A 26,655-nucleotide genomic window follows, 5' to 3' on the forward strand; every position below is an offset into this window, starting at 1 on the left:
AATATATGTAATTATATATTTTGAAATACACTTCAAAAAATATGCATGTATATATATGTACATCTTTTTCATCCTATGTTGCCAAAATGACTAAGAAGGCATCTTTTTTCAGTTAACACTTTTTTCATGTATATCACAATGCAGATTTTCATGAAATATGTTATTATACATACCAAGTAATGTAAGTGTTGATAAATATCTGCTTTATGTAAACTTGTGTCAATGGAAAGAAATTGAGTTACAATAAAACTATATGCAAAACTATAGGGCAGTTTTTGTCTTCATTGCAATATATGTTTTATATGTATCAATATATGATTAAAGCATATAGTGCAGTATATTGGAAAATATATGCACTACTTTCCCATATATGGAAATGTATTTTTTTAATATGATGCATTATATTTTTCAATATATTGCCATATATTTTTGTTTCATAATCTCAGGTCCAATGTGGTCTCCAGGGTCTGTAAGGTCCACCTCTGCATGAACAGTGAGTGGACCTGCTTTGTTAGGTACCAGGAAGTAATGGTACTAATGGAAGGAATGATGTTCAAAGGGAGAATGTGGATGTGGACAGGGGTCTGGATCAGCACTGATGTGGGTCTAATGTTCGAAAATACAGGTTCCACCTTACATGTGTTTTTCATATACATACAGTACAGGCCAAAAGTTTGGACACACCTTCTCATTCTTCGCATTTTCTTTATTTTCATGACTATTTACATTGTAGATTCTCACTGAAGGCATCAAAACTATGAATGAACACATGTGGAATTATGTACTTAACAAAAAAGTGTGAAATAACTGAAAACATCTCTTATATTCTAGTTTCTTCAAAGTAGCCACCCTTAGCTCTGATGACTGCCTTGCACACCCTTGGCATTCTCTTGATGAGCATCAAGAGGTAGTCACCTGAAATGGTTTCCACTTCATAGCTGTGCCTTGTCAGGGTTACTTAGTGGAATTTCTTGCCTTATTGATGGGGTTGGGACCATCAGTTGTGTTGTGCAGAAGTCAGGTTGATGCACAGCTGACAGCCCTATTGGACAACTGTTAGAATGCATATTATGGCGAGAACCAATCAGCTAAGTAAAGACAAACGAGTGGCCATCATTACTTTAAGAAATGAAGGTCAGTCAGTCAAGAAAATTTCAAAAACTTTGAATGTGTCCCCAAGTGCAGTCGCAAAAACCATCAAGCGCTCCAACAAAACTGGCTCACATGAGGACCGCCCCAGGAAAGGAAGACCAAGAGTCACCTCTGATGCTGAAGATAAGTTCATGCGAGTCACCAGCCTCAGAAATCGCAAATTAACAGCAGCTCAGATTAGAGACCAGATGAATACCACACAGAGCTCTAGCAGCAGACACATCTCTACAACAACTGTTAAGAGGAGACTGCGTGAATCAGGCCTTCATGGTCAAATAGCTGCTAGGAAACCACTGCTCAGGAGAGGCAACAAACAGAAGAGATTTATTTGGGCCAAGAAACCCAAGGAATGGACATTAGACCAGTGGAAATCTGTGCTTTGGTCTGATGAGTCCAAATTTGCAGATCTTTGGATCCAACCGCCGTGTCTTTGTGCGACTGCAGAAAAGGTGAACGGATGGATGCTACATGCCTGGTTCCCACCGTGAAGCATGGAGGGGGAGGTGTGATGGTGTGGGGGTGCTTTGCTGGTGACGTTGTTGGGGATTTATTCAAGATTGAAGGCAACCTGAATCAGCATGGCTACCACAGCATCCTGAAGTGACATGCCATTCCATCCGGTTTGCGTTTAGTTGGACCATCATTTATGTTTCAACAGGACAATGACCCCAAACACACCTCCAGGCTGTGTGAGGGATATCTGACCAAGAAGGAGAGTGATGGAGTGCTGCGCCAGATGACCTGGCCTCCACAGTCACCGGACCTGAACCCAATCGAGATGGTTTGGGGTGAGCTGGACCGCAGAGTGAAGGCAAAAGGGCCAACAAGTGCTAAGCATCTCTGGGAACTTCTTCAAGACTGTTGGGAAACCATTTCAGGTGACTACCTCTGGAAGCTCATCAAGAGAATGCCAAGAGTGTGCAAAACAGTCATCAGAGCTAAGGGTGGCTACTTTGAAGAAACTAGAATATAAGAGATGTTTTCAGTTATTTCACACTTTTTTGTTAAGTACATAATTCCACATGTGTTCATTCATAGTTTTGATGCCTTCAGTGAGAATCTACAATGTAAATAGTCATGAAAATAAAGAAAATGCAAAGAATGAGAAGGTGTGTCCAAACTTTTGGCCTGTACTGTACATATATATATACATATATATATATATATATATATATATATATATATATATATATATATATATATATATATATATGAAATGTCACAAAAGTATTGTGTTGTATTTTTTTAAAAAAATTTATATACCTATACTTTTTATATACTTCTTGGATTTTTTTTTTTTTTTTTTTCCCCACATTTCACCAAAGTATTAAAGTCTTGTTCTGTCCTCCAATAACACACTAAGGTTGAAATGTTGAATTTCAGAGTAAATTTCAGAGTATTTATATGAGTGAACTATAAAGGGTTCATTCATAGTGAATTTGATTTGCTTGAACAGTCGTTTAGAACAGCTGACAGCACTTATGTTGATCTAATGTTCTAAAAGTGATGTTCTAATGTTCTAGAGTACATGTTCCTTTCAACTTACATGTGTTTGTCTTGTATTTTTTATATAAACTTCTTGGATTTTTTATTAATTTATTCAGTCTTGCCATTTAGGGGTAAGGAACCAAATATGGTAACTTCAATAACCTTGATTTTCTACGTAACAATATATATGTTTTGTTTTTTTTTAATTTCACAAAAGTAACATGGATTTTGCCTCATCCTTCTAATCCTGTATTTTTAAATATATATCTATCTATATCTATCTATCTATCTATCTATCTATCTATATATATATATATATATATATATATATATATATATATATATATATATATATATATATATATATATATATATACTTATACTTCTTGGATTTTTTTTTTTTTTTGCGACCTATGTTTAAGGAACCAAATATGGTAACTTCACTGACCTTGATGTTCTACATAACAGTGTTTTTTTTTTTTTACTTTTCACAAAACTAATACCGTCTTGTTCTGTCCTCCAATAACACACTCAGGTTGAACTGTTGAATTTCTCAGTATTCCTATAAGTAAACTATAAAGGGTTAAAATACGTTGTCCAGATAATGTTGTGCGATCCAGTCCAACATGTAGAGGCTCAGAAAGACCTGCATGGACTGGTGGTTCAGGAGCAGGGCCCGCCCAGATCTAGGGTTTCACAGTAACCCGAGAGTCAACGGGGCGGAAGAGACAACCCCAAGGAGGGGCAACGGAGCAATGGAGCAACAGAGGGGTGTGTGTGTGTGTGTGTGTGTGTGTGTGATGTGAGCCAGATAAAAAGAAAAAGAAAGCAAATTAAAGGGGCGTGCATGTTTGGAGAAAAAAGGGGGGACTTGACGACGTGAAGAGGGAGTTCCTGAAGTTTTCAAAGAGGGTGGCACACATTGTACTTCTGAATCTGTTTGCAGAACCTCATACACACTCACACACACACACACATATTAACATGCACAGATTCATGCAGGTCCAGATGCACGCTCACATATGGTTCTGTTTACCCGTAGAGGTTTGATTGACAGGAGGCGATACGTCACCACACCAACAAGAAGAAGAAGAAGAAGAAGAATGGGAAGGAAACTAAACAACACGAGTGTCCAGTTGCAGAGATGGACTGAGACCACCCAGAGGGACAGGACCCACTAGAGGATCCAACCCACTGACATGGGCTGGGACTGGCTGACCCGGGGTCTGCTGCTACGTGTGGTGGTGGTCCTCACCGCTGTGGGTTTGTGCGTTCACGTTTACCTGGAGATGCGTTGGCAGAACCCAGCAGCACCTCTGACTCCCAGACGTAGGATTCAGTCCAGAGGAAGCCGAAGTAAACAGACGTCTGCGCAGACGGAGACGCAGGGACACGGAGACGGCAAGAGGAGGATCTCCTACGTTCGAACGCTCAAGAAGGACAGAGCGGGAAGAAAGAGAGATGGAGGTGCAGAGGACCCCTCACCTGCATGCTGCCCACCTCTACACCAGCACAAAAAGGTACATTCTGATTTAACCCTTTATCGGACAAGTGACTTTTTTGGGGGTTTTTTTGTCATTTTTATTTATTTAGTGGTAGACAAATAATGTGATGGGTAACAAAAACAAACAGACCGCAAAAAAAGTTCATAAGACATGTTCCTTTCATCTTACATGTGTTTTTCTTGTATTTTTTATACTTTTTGGATTTTTTTTAAATTTTTTTTTATTTTTTTTTGCCACTTATGTGGAAGGAACTAAATATGGTAACTTCATTGATTTTCTACATAACAGTGATTTTTTTTTTTTTTTATTTCACAAAAATAAGTCTTGTTATGACCTCATCTAACACACAAAGGTTGAAATGTTGAATTTCAGATCATTTCTATGCATGAACTTAAATAAATAGACTTATAGACTTACAAATAGACAAATATTGTGACAAAAAAACAGACTACAAAAAAAAAAAAAAGCTCATTAGACACATTCTAAAATACATGTTCCTTTTACCTTACATGTGTTTTTCTTGTATTTTTTTATACTTCTTGGGTTTTTTTTTTTTTTTTTTTTTTTACACTTATGTGGAAGGAACCAAATATGGTAACTTCATTGATTTTCTACATAACAGTATTTTTTTTTTTTTTTTTTTTTTTTTATTTCACAAAAGTAATAAAGTCTTGTTATGACCTCATCTAAGACACAAAGGTTGAAAAGTTGAATTTTAGAGTATTTCTATGAGTGAACTATAAAGAGTTAAATAGACAAATATTGTGACAGGGGTAATGAAAACAAACGGGCCAAAAAAATTAAGACATGTTCTAAAATACGTGCTCCTTTCACCTTAAATGTGTTTTTCATGCATTTATATATACTAGCGGTATTGTACCTGTGGTGCCATTGTGCGATAGAGCCCTCCTGTGGTGCAACAGTGGAAGTGCACCCATACGCCCTCCCGTGCTACAACATCGGGATATCGATTGGACACGATTCAGACACAGAATGTCCATTATAGTAGGATATATACATATATATATATATATATATATATTTTTTTTTTTTTTTTTTTTTTTTTTTTTTTTTTTTTTTTTTTCCCTCGCACAGTCTTCTTCATGAATTCTCTGAAACAGCTTTGGAGATGGCTTATGGTAGAGAAATGAACATTCAATTCACAGGCAAAAGCTCTGGTGGAGATTCCTGAAGTCAGCATGCCAATTGCATATTCCCTCAAAACTTGTGACATCTGTGGTATTGTGCTGTGTGATAAAACTGCACATTTTGGAGTGGCCTTTTATTGTGGCCAGCCTAAGGCACACCTGTGCAAAAATCCTGCTGTCTAATCAGCATCTTGATATGCCACACCTGTGAGGTGGATGGATTACAGGGGTTGGACAAAATAATGGAAACACCTTAAAAAATCCACAAAATATAATTTAATATGGTGTAGGTCCGCCTTTTGTGGCAATTACAGCCTCAATTCTCCGAGGTATTGATTCATACAACTTGTGAATTGTTTCCAAAGGAATTTTAAGCCATTCTTCAGTTAGAATACCCTCCAACTCTTTTAGAGACGATGGCGGTGGAAATCGACGTCTTACTTGAATCTCTAAAACTGACCATAAATGCTCAATAATGTTGAGGTCCGGGGACTGTGCCGGCCATACGAGATGCTCAACTTCATTAGAATGTTCCTCATGCCATTCTTTAACAATTCTAGCTGTACGGATTGGGGCATTATCATCTTGAGGTGAAGGTGTTTCCATTATTTTGTCCAACCCCTGTATCTCAGCAAAGAAGAAGTGTTCACTAACACAAATTTAGACAGATTTGTGAACAATATTTGAGAGAAATAAACCTTGTGTGTACACAGAAAAAGTTTTACATCTTTGAGTTCAGCTCATGAAAAATGGGAGCAAAAACAAAAGTGGTGCGTTTATATTTTTGTTCAGTGTACATTAACCCATAAAGACCCAAAAAGCCACTGGTGACACAAACCATCTACTGATCTAAACTGTTTAATACCTGTTGATCCGCTAATCCTATCAAAATATGTAAATAATTGGTGTAAAATACAGTTTGTCATCTTTTCATAGTCATCAGATATGACCCATTTGGATGTTCAGAGGCTCTGTAGTTACCACGGAAACACCATCATCTTCTACAACATTGATTTACCAGTAAAACCCATGGAGTTGGATCAATGACACTGGATGGAGATTCTTGTTTTATGTTTAGTCAATGATATATTTTGGTATATATATTATTTATTTATTTATTTATTTATTTATTTATACACTTCTTTGATTTTTTTTTTTTTTTTTTTTTTTTTGCCACTTATGTGGAAGGAACCAAATATGGTAACTTCATTGATTTTCTACAAAACAATATTTTTTCTCCTAATTTCACAAATGTAAGCCTTTTTATGACCTCATCTAATGTAATACTGTTAGTACAAACCCAGAATCCAAATGCAGAACTCCAACAACAAAAGTTAGTTCCAAAAGGTTTATTGTTCACACACAGGTGAAAAAATATAATGAGTGACAGAATCTTGAGGATAATGGTGGGGATCTTTCTCCTCAGATTAGTCCTCCGGATCGAGGGCAGCAGCCCGTCTCCCCGAGCGGTGTTAGGATTCTTTTCCCCGACTGGGGAAAAGCAGAGGGAGGTCAGGGACGGAAACAGGTCATACACAGGCAGGCTAACAACCGAGCAACAGGACATAAGGACTAGGCAAACTCACGTACCGATAGTCAGGGCGAGAAGGTCAAAACCAGATCAGATGAGGCAGACAAAACCGACAGGGATCAGGCAGAAGACGAGAAACCGAGGGATCCAAAAACAGGTCAAAAAACAGGCAAGCAAACGAACAAACGAGGTCAAGAACGTTGGTCTGAACTACTGGAGTTACAAACTGGCGACTGACAAAGGGAAAAGACAGGGTTTAAATACACAAAAGAGAGGGAAGACAACTAGATACAGGTGGAGCAAATCAGGGCGGAGACAGGTAATCAGGACAGAGGTCAGGATGAGCGGGGAACAGGAAGTAAAGACGACAGACAAGACACATGAGGGAAAACTTAACAAAATAAAACAGGAAGTGACACACAAAACATAAAAGACAGACAAAACCAGACTATTGTCTGGCAACAGGTATGACATCTAACGCAAATAAATAACAAATAAAAAAACAAATATTGTGACAGGGGTAACGCAAATGAACAAAAAGACCACCAAAAAAAAATAAAAATAAAAAATCATAACACATTTTCTAAAATACATGTTTCTTTCAGTTTCATGTGTTTTTCTTGTATTTTTAAATATATATACTTGGATTTTTTTTTTTTTTTTTTTTTTTTTTGCCACTTATGTGGAAGGAACCAAATAAGGTAACTTCATTAATTTTGAAAGTTGAAGATTATTATATCAAAAACAGAGAAAACTGAGGAAAAAGTTACTTTTCCCCGCAAAGATTTTAACAACTGAATGTAAAAACAAGCATCTCCATCCACTGTCATTGATCTAACTCCATGGTATTTCAATGACTGCCCTATAAAAAGTTAATAATACTAACTTTTAAGCTCTTAACTAGGGGTGTGTATTGGCAAGAATGTGGTGATAAAATACAAATCACAATTTGATATATCGCAATATATCACAATACTGTTGACCAGGTGATATATATTTTTTAAAAGATTATTTCCTGGATAAATTGAATTACACCAGAAATATGCGCAAATGCTAAAGAAATTATTATTATTATTATTATTATTATTATTATTATTATTATTATTATTATTATTATTATTATTATTATTGTTTGATCAGAACATGACCTAATGTTTGATCATAAAATTGTCCTCTGAAAAAACTTAAAGCACAGGATTTGGATAGATAAAGTTATAACGTGGCTTTAACAGTACAAAAAACACACACAAGAAATAAAGAAATAAATAAAAACATGTTTTGCAGACATTACAGTTTAAGATCCTGCTCAAACGAAAACATAGTGGACAGTCCCTGAATTATCCAATGTCAGAACATTATTTTTGTGTAATCCCAGCAGAGGAACTACCATCTGCCTCTTTCAGACGGTAAAAAGTGTTTTTAGATGCTTGAAATAACCGTTATTTAACAAAACAGTGTTATCAATTTCAAAAAAAACTACACATATGACCTCCAATATCAATAGTACTTCAGTAGTATACGAACAACAGAGTACAATACCCATGTGACGATAGAAATTAAAGAGCTCGATCAACCATAAAGAAAACCAAAAACAATATCTGCATTTGAATAAACACTTAAAAAATATCCATACAATATCGTGAAATGAAATATCGTGATATCTTTCCGTACGCCCCTGGTCTTAATTGGTGCAGTTCAGATGGTAGTTCAGTTATCTGATGCTAAAACCCTCTGGTTGGAGACAGAGCGGCTTAATAAGAGGCATTCACTCCATCTCTGTGAGTCAGTGGCTTAAAGCTCAGTAATCCCTGGAGGGTGATGAAGGAAGAACAGACAGCAGGATCAATGCATGTTCAATGAACACCTCGGAGGCGCTTTGAAGTTCAAAAACTGAATTTGTCACCGTGAATTCTAGCAATACAAAGCTGTTTGCATCCTTTTTTTTTTATATAAACAGAAGAATACAATTAATCAGTTTCATCCGAATAACAATTTAACCCATGAAGACCCAGAGCTACTTCTGTGTCAGCTCCCAAAGGAATGTTTCCATTTGTTCCACGGCTGCAAACTGTCTTTACTCTGCTGCTGGTCTGTGTCTCTGCCAAGGTTATTATTATTATTATTATTATTAACGAAAACGAACGAAATGACGAAAACTAAAATTGAAAAAACATTTTCGTTAACTGAAATAAATAAAAACTGTAAGACTCTATAAAATGTTGGATGAACATCATAAATCATACATCATGAACCAAAATGGAAAAGAAGAAGAGGAAATGTAATGTTATAAATTGTTTGCTTAAAACCCCTTTAGCCCTATCAGCCCGCCCGCGGGCCGAAAAATTACACTGAACAAAAAATATAAACACACCACTTTTGTTTTTGCTCCCATTTTTCATGAGCTGAACTCAAAGATCTAAAACTTTTTCTACGAACACAAAAGGCCTATTTCTCTCAAATATTGTTCATAAATTTGTCTAAATCTGTGTTAGTGAACACTTCTCCTTTGTCCTTTGCTGAGATAATCCATCCACCTCACAGGTGTGGCATATCAAGATGCTGATTAGACAGCAGGATTATTGCACAGGTGTGACTTAGGCTGGCCACAATAAAAGGCCACTCTAAAATGTGCACTTTTACTGTATTGGGTGGTCCAGGGGGGTCAGAAAACCAGTCAGTATTTGGTGTGACCACCATTTTCCTCGCACAGTCTTCTTCATGAATTCTCTGAAACACCTTTGGAGATGGTTTATGGTAGAGAAATGAACATTCAATTCACAGGCAAAAGCTCTGGTGGAGATTCCTGTAGTCAGCATGCCGATTTCATATTCCCTCAAAACTTGTGACATCTGTGGTATTGTGCTGTGTGATAAAACTGCACATTTTGGAGTGGCCTTTTATTGTGGCCAGCCTAAGGCACACCTGTGCAAAAATCCTGCTGTCTAATCAGCATCTTGATATGCCACACCTGTGAGGTGGATGGATTACAGGGGTTGGACAAAATAATGGAAACACCTTAAAAAATCCACAAAATATAATTTAACCCTTTCATGCACTGTCCACTCCAGTGGATAGTTCTTCTCCAGCTTTTCTCTTGTATATTAATGGGTTTTGTTGTTTTAGTTCCATATCAGGCAACACAGTGGACAGTTATGCACCATCCCATACACTATAATTCATACCATTACTGTAACTTTACTGTTCTTGATAAACCTGATCTGCACTAACATGTTTGAGTGTAAATCAATTGTTATTTGTCAGGCAAGAAGGGTTTTTTTTTTGCATATTATCTCCATGAAGTGAGTAATTACCAGCATTAGAATATCTTAAAATGTGAGAAGGCATCAGATTAGCAGCATTAAAAATGTTTTTATTTCATTGTTTTCATATCACTTTCTGATATTCGGTTTTAAACACGTTTCTTTACTTCAAAAATTAAATGCATGGATATTTTTGTAACTCCATAGAAAAAAAAAACTCGATCACATTGTTTTTTTCATGGCTAAACACTGAAGAAAAAAATCTTGACTAAGGTTCTCATAATTCGTGCATGAAAGGGTTAATATGGTGTAGGTCCGCCTTTTGCGGTAATTACAGCCTCAATTCTCCGAGGTATTGATTCATCCAACTTGTGAATGTTTTCCAAAGGAATTTTAAGCCATTCTTCAGTTAGAATACCCTCCAACTCTTTTAGAGACGATGGCGGTGGAAATTGACGTCTTACTTGAATCTCTAAAACTGACCATAAATGCTCAATAATGTTGAGGTCCGGGGACTGTGCCGTCCATACGAGATGCTCAACTTCATTAGAATGTTCCTCATGCCATTCTTTAACAATTCTAGCTGTATGGATTGGGGCATTATCATCTTGAGGTGAAGGTGTTTCCATTATTTTGTCCAACCCCTGTATCTCAGCAAAGAAGAAGTGTTCACTAACACAAATTTAGACAGATTTGTGAACAATATTTGAGAGAAATAAACCTTGTGTGTACACAGAAAAAGTTTTAGATCTTTGAGTTCAGCTCATGAAAAATGGGAGCAAAAACAAAAGTGGTGCGTTTATATTTTTGTTCAGTGTACATTAACCCATAAAGACCCAAAAAGCCACTGGTGACACAAACCATCTACTGATCTAAACTGTTTAATACCTGTTGATCCACTAATCCTATCAAAATATGTAAATAATTGGTGTAAAATACAGTTTGTCATCTTTTCATAGTCATCAGATATGACCCATTTGGATGTTCAGAGGCTCTGTAGTTACCACGGAAACACCATCATCTTCTACAACATTGATTTACCAGTAAAACCCATGGAGTTGGATCAATGACACTGGATGGAGATTCTTGTTTTATGTTTAGTCAATGATATATTTTGCTAAAAAAGTCACTTTTTCTTCAGTTTTCTCTGTTTTGATATAATAACCCTCAACTTTAATCTGAGCTTTTATGAACATCTACATGATCAGTCAATTAAATATAGGAAAAGACATGATTATCACAAAAAAGCACAAAATATAGAGCATAATATTAAAATAAATGGTGATAAATCACTTAAGAAAGGTTAAAATAAAGAGAAAATTCATTTGGGAACTGGCACAAAAGTAGTACTGGGTCTTTATGGGTTAATATTCATCTACTATGAAAATATAATAAATCAGGACAGTGAATGTTTTTTTTCAACTTTTGCTCAAAGTTTAGACCCTAATGTTAATAAAAGTACATCAAAAGTGTATTTTAGTGCAAACTTTAATGTTCAAACATGATTTTTAATCTTTATGGGGTGAAAAATACGCTATTAAAAATCTCAGACACAAACAATTCATTTATGCATATCATCGTCAATCCAGACGAAAAAAAAACAGGCGAGGATAAAAAAATTCTAATTTCTCTTTTAGTTTGTTACAGTTTACTCAGGCATAGTAATAGATACAATATTTTAGACAATGGGAATAGATTCTGTGAGGTCTGTAAATGTCCACAGACACCAAAAATATCCATATGAACCTTATTATTGTGAAGGAATTCTTCATTTACTTTGGGTATGTCTGTTTAGGCGTTTTTCCCCTGAAAATATGGTCAGGGTTAAACAGGTTAAAGCTGTACTGTGCGATCTGGCATTTTTACACTTTTCTTTTGTCATCTTAACCCTTTCATGCATAGTGGTCACTCCAGTGGACAGTTATTCTCCAGCTGTTCTCTTGTATATTCATGGATTTTGTTGTTTTAGTTGCAAATCAGCCAACACAGTGGACGGTTATGTATCATCCCATACACTATAATTCATACCATTACTGTAATTTTGCTGTTCTAGATAAACCTGATCTGCACTAACATATCTGAGTGTAAAAAAGAAAATGTTAACTGTTATTAGCCTGTAATTAAGTTTTGTTTTGCTTGTTTGTTTTTTTAAAATAATGTTTTTTTGCATATTATCTTCTTGCAAGTATGTTAAAATGTGAGAAAACATCAGATTAGCAGCATTAGAAATGTTTTTATTTCCTAGTTTTCTCAGTACATCAGTAAATACATGTTTCTTTGCTTCTAAAATCAAATGCATGGTGTCCAGCTGAGAGGAGATTTTTGTAACTCCATGAAAAATAGGTTCATAAAAAAATCAATGCATTTTTTTTTCATGCTATAAGAGGAATAAAAACACTCAGAAAAAAAAAAAAAAAACTTCATTAAAGTTCTCATTATTCATGCACGAAAGGGTTTAAAATACTCCAGATAAGCGTTTGTCAAACTAAAATGTAACACAATCCACCAGGTTTTGAAACTAAAAAATGTTTAATTCTCATATATTTCTGATAAAAGTCTGACCAATTATTTTATTCGGTCTGAATAAAATAATTGGCCAATTATCAATTTTTTTTCACTTTTTACAACCATGGGACTCCGCTTACACGTACATGGTGTCACACAATGTGTTCACCATAAACAAACCATTTGTTTACAAACAGAGCCGGGAGGTAACTTGGGCATCTTCGGAATTTTGTCACGACATGCATTGTGGGAAGTGGAGGTTCACACAGCCGCCTGGCAGCGGCAGCGGCAACTGCAACAAACACAATGCAGAAACAGCTGCAGCTCCACTTCCCTCCAGCTGTTTTCACATTTAGGGATGGGAATCGTTAAGGATTTAACAATTCCGATTCCATTATCGATATTCCTTATCGATCCATTCTTTATCGGTTTCTCTTATCGATTCTCATTGGGTGAAGGAATAAAAGAGTACAAACGGGTGTGTTTGCATTAACTGTCTTTCTATTTCCATCTCTGCACAGAAAATATAACGTATACAGTATGTACTAATAATAGGAAACAAATGACGCCGGGCCCAGTTTGGGGGGGGGGGGGGGGGGGGGGAGTGAAAGTGAAACTAAAGACCTTTTACTAATTCCTCTATTACCGCATTTTCTGCTATGTGGAACCGGTTCGACTCGGCTTGGCTTGTCTCCCGTTGTTGTGCACCTCATTTCCTTTCCCCTCTTACCTTCGGAAACTTGTATTTGAGGAGTTATGACGTTTGTTTGCCCACACCGGAACCAGCCCGGTGTGCCACTCTGCCACTACATTCACAAGCACCGCTAGGCAGCGTATCAAATACGTGACATTCCTGTAAATGATGAGGATACTGGAGGGATTCCACCCTTCTGAAGACATGGAAACTTTGACAGTGTTCCAGTGGACCTGGTATCGTCTGTTTAGACCGTTTCTGCCTCAACACCATGTTGGCTACGTTCTGACCAAAACAATGCAGCGTACGTGTGACGTCATCGCGCATGCACAACGAAGGCGGAATCGATAAGCAGAATCGTTAAGCAGGCAGGCAAACGATTCCGAGGAATCGAGCTACTGGGAACCGGTTCTCAAAAAGAACCGGTTCTCGATTCCCATCCCTATTCACATTTCAGCCATTTTTCGCGTTGCGTTTCTTGCAACCGTATAATATCATATGGTTGCACTGCTGCTGCCATGTTTCTTTTAAAACTCTTCTTCACTTGTTATTATATCTATCACCATCTGTTTTTTTTTTATTTTTTTTCTTTTGTTCATATGACTGTAGTTGCGGAAAAAGGTCTTTCCATCGCAGTTTTGTACGATATACCAATTACGCTGGCTTCCTTATGAGAGTTTTGGTGAAACGGTCGTTTTGCCGTTGGGCAAATTTTTATGTGCAAGTTGTATTTGTGTAATTTGAGGAGAAGGTCAATGGAGAAGTGACTACTGATCCAACTCCATGGGTTTTACTGGTGAATCAATGTTGTAGAAGATGACAGTGTTTCCATGGTAACTACGGAGCATCTGAACGTCCAAATGGGTCGTATCTGATGACCATGAAAAGATGAAAAACTGTATTTTACACCAATTATTTACATGAATTGATAGGATTAGTGGATCTAAAGTTATGGAACAGTTTCTATCAGTAGATGGTTTAGGTCACTGGTGAACATTTAAATCTTTATGAGTTCGACCCACACACTCTCGCTTACAGCTTTTTTCTTTTTTTTTTTGTAGAAGCTGCAAATCTATAGCTGGTTCGTGGTCAGTTTCAACAAAAGACCATTCAAATGCAGTGTCTATTAGAGCAAACACAGCTATTCACACACACAAACACAGACACAAACCAGAGGCTTGACCTTTGACCCCTGGAAGGCCTGTTAAAGCCGCTTAACTAAACGCCCACTTCCACGTCTTTTCATGCCTTTTATTTCTTCACTCTTTCACTCTGTGCCGGCGCCTGCTTTCATTTTGTCATTTGATCTCTCCATCTATCCATCTCGCTTTGTTCCCTTTCACTCCCCATTTCCCCCAACCCTCCTCCTTTAGTCAACACACACACACACACACACACACACACACACACACACACACACACACACACACTTAAACTTAGACAAACTTTATTGATCTACAAGGGAATTTATTTGGTCACAAAAGCTCAGTTGCAAACAGAAACACTCTTAAAAACTAGAAAAGCACTTACAGAGCATAGACCTCCGCCAAGGCACATCAGTGCCCCCCCCCCCCATCACCACCAAAATTTTATCATTTGTTCCTTGTGCCAGTGTCAACATTTCCTGAAATTTTCATCCAAATCTGTCCATAACTTTTTGAGTTATCTTGCACATGGACAGACAGACAAACAGACAGATCAACCAACGCCAGCAAAAACATAACCTCCTTGGTGAAGGTAATAAAGTTATTATTATTATTATTATTATTATTATTATTATTATTATTATTATTATTACCTCCGCCAAGGAGGTTATGTTTTTGCCAGGGTTTGTTTGTCTGTCTGTTTGTTTGTCTGTCTGTTAGTGTGCAACATAATTCAAAAAGTTATGGACAGATTTGGATGAATTTTCAGGGTTTGTTGGAAATGGGATAAGGAAGAAATGATTAAATTTTGGTGGTGATCGGGGGTGGGGGGGGCCCACGGGGGGGCCCATTTCCAACAAACCCTGAAAATATCATCAAAATCTGTCCATAACTTTTTGAGTTATGTTGCACACTAACGGACAGACAAACAAACAACAAACCCTGGCAAAAAACATAACCCTCCTTGGCATGGGGGGGGCCACAGGGGGGGCCACTGATCAGCCTTGGCGGAGGTCTGCGCTCTCCGAGTGCTTCTAGTTATTCTTATTATTATTTTGATCAGAACAGGATCTAATGTTTGATCATGAAATTGTCCTCTGAAAAAACTTAAAGCATATATTATATATATATATATTTATATATATATATATAATATATATATATATTATATATATATATATATATATAATGATATATTATTATTATTATATTATGATTATTAATAATAATAATAATAATAATACTATATCATTTGATATATATATATATGATATATATATATATATATATATATATATATATATTTTTTTTTTTTTTTTTTTTTTTTTTTTTTTGCCATTTCCAAGTAAGGGAGCCAAATATGGTAACTTCATTGATCTTGATTTCTCATAAGAATAAAAAAATGTGAACAATTTCACAGAAGTATAAAGTCTCATTAGGTCCTCCAATAACACACTATGGTTGAAATGTTAAGTAAATATAAAGGGTTTTAAAACTTACTCACACACACATATATGTACTGAATCTATCTTTCTTGACGCATTGTTTTCTACTCCTCTTCATTTCCTCCGTTATCCCCGTTACGCCGTTCACTCTGTCTTTAAATCTTTAATGTCTTAAACCAACCAGACCACCCAGTAACAACTGCACTGACTTTTAATGCTATGGAAAATCACTGCAGGGCTATCGTTACACACCGAGCGGATGGGCATTTGTGCACCATCATATTACATCTCACCATATGCTCGCTCACCCTTGTTCTTTAACGTGAAAATTGTCACATCAGATGCCCTGGAGGGCCCCCCGCGAAATTTGTGTCACATGCTGCTACCATTTAACCACTTTCTTTCTACCTTCCAACCCTTACTCTCTTCTTGTCCCTTAAGGCGCTCATCAGGAACATCACTGCAGCTCTTTTGCTCTGTCACGTTCCCTCGTCCCTGTTTTCCTCTTGTTTTTGTCGTCGGCCTCGTCCGTCTCCATTTTAACTTCTTCCCACTCCTGACGCGTGTTTTTCTACTCTCTTTTCGTCTTCGTTCGGGGCTCACTCGCAGGCTCCCTCCTCGTTCCTCTCGGCGCACATTCATGCATCACGGAGGAAATAATGGGCTGGAAAGCAGGACTTCTGCTGAGCGAGGGAGATGACAAGGATGCCTCCAGTGACCTTGATGAAAGGCACCGGGAGTAGAGACTTAAAGGGACGCGCCTATAGAAGGAGGGGTATTAGCGGGGGATGTGGGAAAAAGCGGTTGTTTTCCTGAAATAGCGAGTGAAAATCAGAAGTAAAAGCTCACGTCTTAGGATGGCATGAGTGAGATGTGGGAAGATAATTGGCAGGTGTTTTTGGCGTATTATTTACAGCGGGGGAAGGCTCTTCAGATAGAATATTTCTTCGAGTGGAGAGATGTTTCTGAGCTCAAGGTGAAGCTAAAAAGAGAGAGAGAGAGAGAGAGAGTAGCTGAAACTGAAGATGACCCTTCTGGATTACCTGGTCTGATCACTAGTGGCTTTTCCATTGGACATCTGCGCAAAACTTTACCGATATTTACTAAATGTCGAAAAAACAGAAGTGCGTAATGTCGGTTTTTCCATTAAATCACAAATGCGATGATTTGTTCATTTATTATCACAAGATGACACAAGAAGTCACTCCATAAACATGGTGACGAATGTAAATATTGATTGATGATGATGTTGATTTACAGATATATTCATTATTATTATATATTACCCCTCTATCTCATGCTAAATAAAAAAAATGACTCATTTTCCTAGTGTGTCCACACATACCGTATCATGTTTTTTTTTTAAACTCTTCTTCTTCGCCGTTGTACATCCGTCAGCATCGTTTTTTTTTTTTTTCACATGACTCTAGTTGTGGGAAAAAGGTCTTTCATTGCAGTTTTGTGGATTATTACCCATTTGCGCTGCACCCAAAAAACCATCTCTTGCTAGCGCAAAATTTCTTTACTCGAAAAACAAGAGGTTTTGGCGAAATGTCGTTTTTTCCATTCGGTAAATTTTATGTTCATGCAATTTGAGGGTCAATGGAAAAAGCAACTAGTGTTAGAAACGAGGAAAGTGAAGGGAAAGGAGTGTAGTGGCTTTTCCACTGGACATCTGCGCAAAACTTACGATTTTACTAAATGTCAAAAAATAGACGTTGCAATAATGTCAGTTTTTCCATTAAATCACAAATGCGATGATTGTTAATTATCGCGAGATGACACGAGAAGTCATTCCATAAACATGTCGACAAACGTAATATTGTGTTGATTTTACAGATATATTCATTATTATTATTCTATATTACCCCTCTATCTCATACTAAATTTAAAAATACTCATTTTCCTGGTGTGCCCACACATGCTACACCATGTTTCCTTTAAAACTCTTCTTCTTCACTTGTGTAACATCCGTCAGCATTCATTTTTTTTATCACAATGACTCTAGTTGTGGAAAAAGGTCTTTCCATTGCAGTTTTGTCTGATATACCATTTGCGCTACGCCTGATAAAACCACCTCTGCAGCGCAAAATCTTTTACTCGATAAACGAGAGTTTTTGGAGAAAGTGTCGTTTTTCCATTAGATAAATTTTTATGCGCAAGTTATATTTGCGCAATTTGAGGGTCAATGGAAAGGCGGACTAGTGTTAGAAAGGAGGAAGTGAAGGGAAGGAGTGTAGTGGTCTTTCCACTGGACATTCTGCGCAAAACTTTACGTATTTACTAAATGTCGAAAAAACCAGAAGTGCATAATGTGGGTTTTTTTTTCCATTAATCCACAAATGCGAGATTCCTCATTTATTATCGCAAAATGACACAAGAAGTCACTCCATAAACATGGCGACCAAATGTAAACATCTTGTTGATTTACAGATATATTCATTATTATTATATATTACCCTCTATCTCGTCCTAAATTAAAAATGATCAGTTTCCTGGTGTGTCCACACATACTACACCATGTTTCTTTTAAAACTCTTCTTCTTCACTTGTTTTAACCATCTGTCAACATCCGTTTTTTTTTTCGTATTCACATGACTGTAGGTGCACAAAAAAGGTCTTTCCATTGCAGTTTTGTGTGATATACCAATTTGTGCTATGCCCGGAAAAACCACCTCTTGCCAGCGCAAAAAAATTTTTACTCGTTAAACAGAGGTTTTGGCGAAATTGTGTTTTTTCCATTAGATCAATTTTTATGCGCAAGTTATCTTTGCGCAATTTGAGGGTCAATGGAAAAGCAACTAATGATCCAACTCCATGGGTTTTACTGGTGAATCAATGTTGTAGAAGATGACGATGTTTCCACGGTAACTACGAAGCTTCCAAATGAAAAGCTGACAAACTGTATTGTAAGTTATATTCGCGCAATTTGAGGGTCAATGGAAAAGCGACTAGTGTTAGAAAGAGGAAGTGAAGGGAAAGGAGTGTAGTGGCTTTTCCATGGACATCTGCGCAAAACTTTACCGATATTTACTAAATGTCGAAAAAATAGAAGTGTGTAATGTGGGTTTTTCCATTAAATTACAAGTGCGATGATTTGTTTATTTATCACGAGATGACACAAGAAGTCATTCCATAAACATGTCGACAAACGTAAATATTGATTGATGATGTTGATTTACATATATCATTATTATTATATTACCCCTCTATCTCGTACTAAATTAAAAATGATTCCGTTTCCTGGTGTGTCCACACATACGCGACATGTTTCTTTTAAAACTCTTCTTCTTCGCTTGTTTTAACGTCCGTCAACATCTGTTTTTGTTTTTTTTTTTTTTAATTCACATGACTCCAGTTGTGGAAAAAGGTCTTTCCATTGCAGTTTTGTCTGATATACCATTTGCGCTATGCCCAAAAAACCACCTCTTGCCAGCGCAAAAAATTTTACTCAAAAACGAGAGTTTTAGCTAAACTGTCATTTTTCCATTAAGTACATTTTTATGCGCAAGTTATATTCATGCAGTTTAGTTTAGTTTAGTTGAGTTTATTTCAGACACAAACATAATACAAAATATGGAAGAAAAAATAATAATAAACAATACAAAACTAATTACTAACTAACTAACTAAATTTCAAATGTCTGTAGCAGCAAAACTATTGGTTGAATTCATATTAAATTGGGTTTATAGATTGCCAGTGACCCAGAATAGACATGAATTATTTTCGCAAAAGTAGGTTAAAGTTAAAATTTTTAATGAATTTTTTAAATCTTTTTTTCTCCCATTTACTTATAATGGGCAAAATTTCAAATGTTTATAAAAGCATCAATTTCGTTTCAATTTTCTTCAAACTATATAGAGGCAACTGGTATGATGACATCAGCACATGCAATACTACAATACGTGCGAGGGGCGGGGCTTGTTGTACCTGGCACCACTTGTTAGAATTTGAAACGGTAATACTAACCGTCAGTAATCGTTACATAAACAGACCTACGCAAGCACCCTGTTTAAAGACGAACGGATAAAAGTCAAAAGTGATGACACAGAAAATGTTATTACTAAAACCTCTATTGAGTCGTTTCAGTTCGGTTTGTATGCATCGACATAAAAAAGCTATTTTCGTCTTCTTGAAAGAACCTGGTGTGTGTTTGTGCTGCCAGTAGATTGTGGATAGATGTTTAACGTCGCTGCAGAACATAAACACAAACTGCCTGTTATACCTCACTATAATCTGTTTATGAGCTACTGTGGATCTGAATCCAAACACTGGAGCATTTCCCTCACTCATCTATAGTTAACGGATATTTGTTCAAAGGCTGCCACACTGTCGCCTTTCCAAAAACATTCATTTGTTCATTTGGTTTAAATGTAGTCTGTGACAAATCATGTCTTACATTATATTTAAAGCACTGAAAATCATACATGCTCATTGTGTGTACGAAAAGAGCCAAAAACCCACTTCACATCGAAAAACAACACACATTATTTTATTTTATTATTATTATTATTTATTATTATTATTATTATTGTAAAAGAAACAGAAAAAGCAGAAAAATCTTGAATTAAGCAAAAAAAAAAAGAACAAAAAACTTGAATTAAGAAAAAAATCTTGAAATAAGCAAAAAAAAAAAAAAAATCTTGGATAAAGCAAAAAAAAAAAAAAATTATTGAATTGAGCAAAAAAACAAAAATCTTGAATTAAGAAAAAAAAAATCTTGAATTGAGCAAAAAATAAGCAAAAAAAATCTTGAATTAAGCAAAAAAATCTTGAATTAAGCAAAAAAATATTGAAATAAAGCAAAAAATCTTAGATAAAGCAAAAAAAAACCCATCTTGAATTAAGCAAAAAAAAAAACATCTTGAATTAAGAAAAAAAAAAAATCTTGAATTAAGCAAAAAAGAAAAAAAAATTTTGAATTAAGCAAAAAAAAAAAGATCTTGAATTAAGCAAAAAAATATTCCTAAATTAAGCAAAAAAAAAAACATTGAATTGAGCAAAAACAAATCTTGAATTAAGCAAAAAAATAAAGATCTTGAATTAAGCAAAAAAATTCTTAAATTAAGCAAAAAAAAATCTTGAATTGCGCTAAAAAAAATCTTGAATTAAGCAAAAAAAAAAAAAAATCTTGAATTAAGCAAAAAAAAATCTTGAATTGAGCAAAAAAGATCTTGAATCAAGCAAAAAAAAGCAAAAAATGTTTAAATTAAACAAAAAAAATCTTGAATTAAGCAAAAATAAATAAATCTTGAATTAAGCAAAAAAAAATAAATCTTGAATTACACAAAAAAAACCTTCCAATGAAACAAGTGAAAATTTTCTTGGTTAGATTTTTTGAAATAAATTTTCCAGATCTATTTTCGAAAAATCAGTTCTTATATCTCACTGAAAAGTTCCTCTTTAGGTGATTCTGTCTTATTTTACGTGTGATGAGATATTTGGACTAGAAATGACAAAAATACACTTGGTCAGACTTAAATTTTTGCGGTGTATATATATATAAAATCTGCTCTTCTGTCATCTTCGTTGCAGTTTGAAATATTAAAAGTTAAACATTTCTGGCTCTGAGTCTTTGTTTGAGAAAAACAAAAGCCAGGAGTGGTTCTGAAACCTGAGCTCATCGCAGAAGCAGCGGAGCACGGAGGTGACAAGACAGACGGCTACTGACAAATTCTGTCTCCTTAAATAAATAGTGTGTTTGTCTGTGGGTGTGTAAGACAGAGGGAGAGATAGAGGGAGGAAAAAGGCAGAAAAAGAGAGAGAGAGAGAGAGAGGGGAGCCTGGGGGTGAGTTTGTGTAATAACCAATCTAAAGGAAATCTAATCTCTTGTGCTGTCATCCGTCCACATAAATACACTCATACATATCCTCTTTAATTATTTACCTCTGCCAGACATTTTCGCCCTGCTGGGAAAAAGAGGAGAAGGATGAGTTGGTGAATTATAGACAGTCATGAGGAAGGAAGAGAGAGATAGACCAATAGAAAAGAGAGAAAGAGAGAAAGAAAGCAGACCAAATATGCAGGGATGAGTCAGCCTCCTGTCTTTAACGCAGTGAAAAACCCAGCGCTGCCTCGGAGTCGCAGTGACGCACACCCACAAACAAACCCACACATGAGTTCAGTGGAAAAGCCTTCACCTCTGTCCACTCTGCTTCTGCTGCTCTGCAACCCACTGAACGGCCGTCCATCCTGGGGGGTGAAGACGGGGGCCCTCCTCTGCCTCTGACCTGTTTTACTTTTGTGTTCAATCTGTTTTTTCTCATCTTTTCTTGTGGGAAAAATGTGTTTTTCATCCTAGAGACTGAAGATAAAAAGTGTGATAGGATAAGATTTATGATATGACATGATACAACATGATATGATATAATGATATGATATGATATGATATGATATGATATGACACAATATGATAAGATATATATATATGATATGATATGATATATATGATACGACAAGGTATATATGATATATGATATGACATGATACAATATGATACAACATGATACAACACGACAAGATATATGACAAGATATATGATGATACCATACGATACGACACGTCTAGATATATATGATATATGATACATGACATGATACAATACAATACAACATGATACGACACGACAAGATATATGATATGATACGATATGATTTGATATGATATGATATGAAATGGTATGATACCATACAATACCATATGATACCATACAATACGACACGACAAGATATATATGATATATGATATGACATGATACAACATGATACAACACGACAAGATATATGACATGATATGATGATACCATACGATACGACACGACAAGATATATATGATATGATATGATACGATACGATATGATACAATATCATACGATACAACACGACAAGATATATGACATATGACATGACAAGATACAATACAACACAACACGATACGGCACGACAAGATATATAGATATATGATATTACATGATACAACACAAAGTATATGATATGATACCATACGATACCATACGATACGACACGTCTAGATATATATGATATATGATATGACATGACATGATACAATACGATACAACATGATATGACATGACAAGATATATGATGATGATATGATACGATATGATTTGATATGATATGATATATGATATGATATGAATGGATGATACGATACAATACCATATGATACCATACGATACGACACGACAAGATATATATGATATATGATATGACATGATACAATACGATACAACATGACAACACGACAAGATATACATGATATATGATGATATCATACGATACGACACGACAAGATATATATGATATGATATGATATGATACGATACGATACAATACCATACGATATCATACGATATGACACGACAAGATATATGATATATGACATGACAAGATACAATACGACACAACACGATACGGCACGACAAGATATAGATATATTGTATATGATACGACATGATACGATGTGACAAGTTATATATGATATATGACATGACATGATACGTTACAATACAACATGATACGACAACACGATACAACATGACAAGATATAATATGACATGATTTGATATGACATTATATACACTGTATATATGTGAAATGACATGATATGACATATATATGACATGACATGATGACATGATATGATTAGCTTTATTTATTACAAGTAAGAACAAATAGAAATTGTATGGTACGGTATGGTAAAATAAATAAATAAATAAAAAAAATAAAAATAATAATAATAATAATAGATTAGATTTATATAGCACTTTTTTGGTCACTCAAAGCACTTAAAATAAATACATAAACGAGGGCAGTACCAAGATCCTATTATTTAAAAAAGCAGATGAACCCTTCTATCTCTCCTTGTTTATAAACTTCTCCCAGATGTTGTAAAATTCTCCTAACTTCTTTTTCTTTACATATGTGAGTCTTTCAAGTGCCAAACTTGATGTCACATTTTTCAACCATAGTCCGATAGTGAGGACATTTCCATCCTTCCAGAAGAGTCTTAGAGTAAACATGTGCAGTCACTTATAAATAGCCCATCCCATCTATACCCTATTGATTAATCAGTCTATGGATGTATAGGACTGATTATAGGCTGGTTCCATATGGTCATGTGACCCTGCCGCCAAAACACATCCACATTTCCAGTTGAATACACTTGTTCTATTGAGCCGACACGAACATGAAAACAAATCTCATTTTTAACAGATTACTGAGCTGATGTGCGGGTTTTGAATCCACAAATTCTTGTTTTCGCATATTTAAACAGTAGCCGAGCAAATACGACAACAGCGGGAAGCATCACAAACCCGGCGAAGAGCTGTAACCGAGCCTCGAGCGTGGTGTTTACAGTTTCCTCAGCTGTGAAAACACAGACTGGGAAGAGCAGCAGTCTGAAATCTGCCTTATATTCAAGAACACATTGTCCTGTAAGTCTGTCTACAGCAGGGGTGTCAAACATGCGGCCCGGGGGCCACACGTGGCCCACCAAAGGTTCCAATCCAGCCTCTGGGATGGATTTTAGAAAGTGCAAAAATTCCACACTTTTGAACTGATTCAAGCAAAAAAATTTAGTTTGAATTAAGAAAAAATCTAGAACTAAACCAAAAAAAAAAAAAAAAATCTTCAATTAAGTTAAAAAAAAACAAAAAAAACAACTTCAATTAAAGCCAAAAAAAAATTCAATTAAGTAAAAAAAAAAATTCTTCAATTAAGCAAAAAAAAAAAAATCTCAAATTTAGCAAAAAATCTGGAATTAAGCCAACAAAAAAAAATCTTCAATTAAGTTAAAAAAAAAAAATCTTCAATTAAGCTAAAAAAAAATCTTCAATTAAGTAAAAAAATCTTGCGGTACACCAAAGGGTCCAGTTCGGCCCCTGGGATGTTTTTGCCAAGTGCAAAAATTCCACAGTCTTGAATTGAATTAAGCAAAAAAAGTAATAATAATCTTCAATTAAGTAAAAAATCTTCAATTAAGCAAAAAAAAAAAAATCTCAAATTTAGCAAAAAATTTGAATTAAGCCAAGAAGAAATCTTCAATTAAGTAAAAAAAAAAAAAAAAATTCTTGAATTAAGCCAAAAAAAATCTCAAATTTAACAAAAAATCTTGAATTAACAAAAAAAAAAAAAAAAATCTTCAATTAAGTAAAAAAATCTTGCGGTACCAAAGGGTCCACTTCGGCCCTGGGATGTTTTTGCCAAGTGCAAAAATTCCACAGTCTTGAATTGAATTAAGCAAAAAAAGTAATAATAATCTTCAATTAAGTAAAAGAAATCTTCAATTAAGCAAAAAAAATCTCAAATTTAGCAAAAAATCTTGAATTAAGCCAAGAAGAAATCTTCCATTAAGTGAAAAAAAAAATCTTGAATTAAGCCAAAAAAAATCTTCAGTTAAGTAAAAAAAATCTTCAATTAAGCAAAAAAAAAATCTCAAATTTAGCAAAAAAATCTTGAATTAAGCAAAAATAAAAATAAAAAAAATCTTGAATTAAGCAAAAAAAATTCTAGAATTAACCACTTAAATTGTTTTTCTTTGTTTTAGTGCAAAAAATAACATTGAATTATGAACATATTTACATTTACAAACTATCCTGTAACAATAAAATGTGAATAACCTGAACAAATGAACAACCTGAAATGTCTAAAGAAAATTAAGCACAATTTTAACTATTTTTCTGCCTGTTCCTCAGTGTTTAGTGTCTGTGTAGATCTGATCCATGATGCACATGGACAAATGATAAGTTGAGGAATAATATTGTTAAAATTGCACTAAATTTTCTTACTTTTTTAAAATTTAAATTTCAGTTTTTCAGGGTTTTTTTTTTTTCTTTTTTGATAGTTTATGAAAGTAAGTATGTTCATTATTTCATGGGGGTTTTTTACACTAAAACATAGACAAAAATGTGGAGTTGTCATTATTTATCGGTTATTATGTTATTATTTTTCTGCTCTACAGTTCTGTCCAACATCTTATTCACACTAAATGTTATATGAGTATACGAGCGCTGTATTCTGCATTTTTTAGATGAAAACCACATATTTTCTATATTTAATTCTCTGATCATGTAGATGTTCATTAAACCTCAGATAAAAGTTGAATTATTATATCAAAACAGAGAAAACTGAAGAAAAAGTGAAGATATTAATAACTGAATATAAATACAAGCATCTCCTAGGATGTTTTTGCCAAGTGCAAAAAATTCCAGTCTTGAATTGAATTAAGCAAAAAAAAATCTTCCATTAAGTAAAAAAAAATCTTCAAATAAGCGAAAAAAAAAAAAAAAAAAGTCAAATTTAGCAAAAAATCTTGAATTAAGCCAAAAAAATCTTTAATTAAGTGAAAAAAATCTTGAATTAAGCCCAAAAAATCTTTAATTAAGTAAAAAAAAAAAAAAAATCTCCAATTAAGCCCAAAAAAATCTCAAATTTAGCAAAAAATCTTGAATTAAGCCCAAAAAAAATGACCAATTAATTACATGTATTGATAGAATTAATGGATCAACAGGTATTAAACATTTTATATCAAATAGATAAATCATTCTTATTCATTTTACTTATTATTTATTTGTTTTTCTTCATTTTCTGGTTGATTTTGTTCCTGTTACTTATTATTTTGTTAATTTTTTTATTCATTTGATTGATCACTTTGGCTGTTTTACTTAATTGTGTTGCTTATTTTATACTTTTTTACTTCATATTAGTCAATTTTGCTTAGATTTTTCAAAGTATTTATTATTTTGTATATTTTTTTTTCAT

At 34.9% G+C, this 26,655-nt stretch overlaps 1 protein-coding gene across 1 annotated transcript in view; it reads left to right on the forward strand.

Moving 5' to 3' along the window:
- Positions 1 to 3,516: 3,516 nt before the first annotated feature.
- mettl24 (methyltransferase like 24) overlaps positions 3,517 to 26,655 on the forward strand; it is a 169,795-nt gene continuing 146,656 nt past the window's right edge. Inside the window, exon 1 of the mRNA XM_030129322.1 lies at positions 3,517 to 4,160. Within this exon, the coding sequence (XP_029985182.1) occupies positions 3,840 to 4,160 (321 nt within the window). The 5' untranslated portion in view covers positions 3,517 to 3,839. The remainder of the gene's footprint in view (positions 4,161 to 26,655) is intronic.

The sequence above is a fragment of the Sphaeramia orbicularis genome, chromosome 24, assembly GCF_902148855.1.
Source record: "Sphaeramia orbicularis chromosome 24, fSphaOr1.1, whole genome shotgun sequence".
In the NCBI taxonomy this organism is placed as follows: Eukaryota; Metazoa; Chordata; class Actinopteri; order Kurtiformes; family Apogonidae; genus Sphaeramia; species Sphaeramia orbicularis.